At 41.3% G+C, this 1,648-nt stretch overlaps 1 protein-coding gene across 1 annotated transcript; it reads left to right on the top strand.

Annotated features, from left to right (window-relative positions):
• Positions 1-481: 481 nt before the first annotated feature.
• LOC137713699 (germin-like protein subfamily 1 member 17) lies at positions 482-1,648 on the top strand. The gene is made up of 2 exons (XM_068453036.2): positions 482-710; positions 919-1,648. Exons 1-2 carry the CDS (start codon positions 578-580, stop codon positions 1,476-1,478), a joined length of 693 nt encoding a protein of 230 aa, XP_068309137.2. The 5' UTR covers positions 482-577; the 3' UTR covers positions 1,479-1,648.

Below are 1,648 nucleotides of genomic sequence, written 5' to 3' on the forward strand. Positions count from 1 at the left end.
ATATTTGAAAGGCATTGTCAAAAATGGCGATGGGGTAGGAGCATGGTTGGTATGCGCCGAGCAGATTTTGGATTCGACAGCTGAAACTACCAAGTTGCGAGTGTTGCTTTTGGTTCTCGGTTCTCATTATCTCGGCTATATATTCTAGTTTGCAACTTTGGACAGAGCATAATATAGGAAGGATCTGGGAATCAGAGGGGTTATCAGTCGTGATCAAGTCATTTTGCATGGGCCTTTTACCTTATTGTTGTTTGTTTATTGGGTTCCTTTTGGTATGATCAGTGGCTTATTGTGAAAGGAATTGGTACAAATTAATATTAAATTTTAATCCGAGAGGATATCAGTCGTGGTCAAATCTCTAGATGCTTCTAAAAATTTTAATACAAGTCTTTACCTGCTTAGATTATCCACAGGGAAAATCCAAGACCAGTTCATCATCAGTCTCTCTTGCTAATCTATAAATACAGAAGTGTCCCCATGCATAATTTTCATCCATTTCGAAGCCACTCATCATCAGATCATCTAGTTAAATACAAGTTCCACGTCCTTGCTAATCCCCTATACACTATAGCTAGCGATGAAAGGAGTTCATTTCCCTATAACTGCTGCTGCCCTGTCAGTATTAGCATTCGCTACCCTCCTTGCCTCTGCCTCTGATCCCGATCCTCTTCAGGACTTTTGCGTAGCAATTAATAACACCGATTCTGCTGGTACGTATACTTATATGTTTTAATTATGTAAAAACAATATCCATAATTAAGATTCCATTCAGTACAGAGTACGTAGGAAATAGCAAGGCCTAAACCCTAACTATATGATTTTGCATGGATGATGAGGCTGATGGCTCATCATCCATGCATGTACAACGCCTACGTACATAAAAAAGATTTAATTGCTTGTGTGTATCATTGCGAGCAGTGTTTGTGAACGGGAAGTTCTGCAAGGACCCAAATCTTGCATCAGCAAACGATTTCTTCTCTAACAAGCTCCGGTACCCCGGAAACACATCGAATCCGGTCGGTTCAATTGTTACGGCGGCGAACGTGGATGTTATACCCGGACTCAACACTCTCGGCATATCCTTTGCTCGCATAGACTTCGCACCAAATGGCCTCAATCAGCCTCACACTCACCCTCGTGCCACGGAGATCTTCATAGTCTTAGAAGGCTCACTCTACGTCGGATTTGTCACATCCAATATTAATGGCGACGGCAATCGGCTGTTCACCAAAGTGTTGAACAAGGGAGATGTGTTTGTATTCCCAATTGGTCTCATTCACTTCCAACTCAATGTCGGAAAAACCAATGCTTTGGCCCTCGCCGCTTTTGGCAGCCAGAACCCGGGAGTGATCACCATTGCGAATGCAGTCTTCGGATCCAAACCTCCCATCAACCCTGATGTTTTGACCAAGGCATTCCAGTTGGACAATAATGTGGTTGATTATCTACAGAAACAGTTTTGGTACAATAACAGTTGATCAAAACGACTCACAAATTATATGAAATATAATATTAAATAAATAAGAAGATCATGGTTTGATTTGCCTATGTAATGATGTACCAATCTTCCTATATAGCCAGTCTCCTTCCGACTCCGAGGGATGTTTTGAGCATAATTTTAATACAACAGTGATGTGTGTTATTTATC

Source organism: Pyrus communis, chromosome 14 (genome assembly GCF_041283825.1).
Source record: "Pyrus communis isolate YQ-2024b chromosome 14, ASM4128382v1, whole genome shotgun sequence".
Classification (NCBI taxonomy): Eukaryota; Viridiplantae; Streptophyta; class Magnoliopsida; order Rosales; family Rosaceae; genus Pyrus; species Pyrus communis.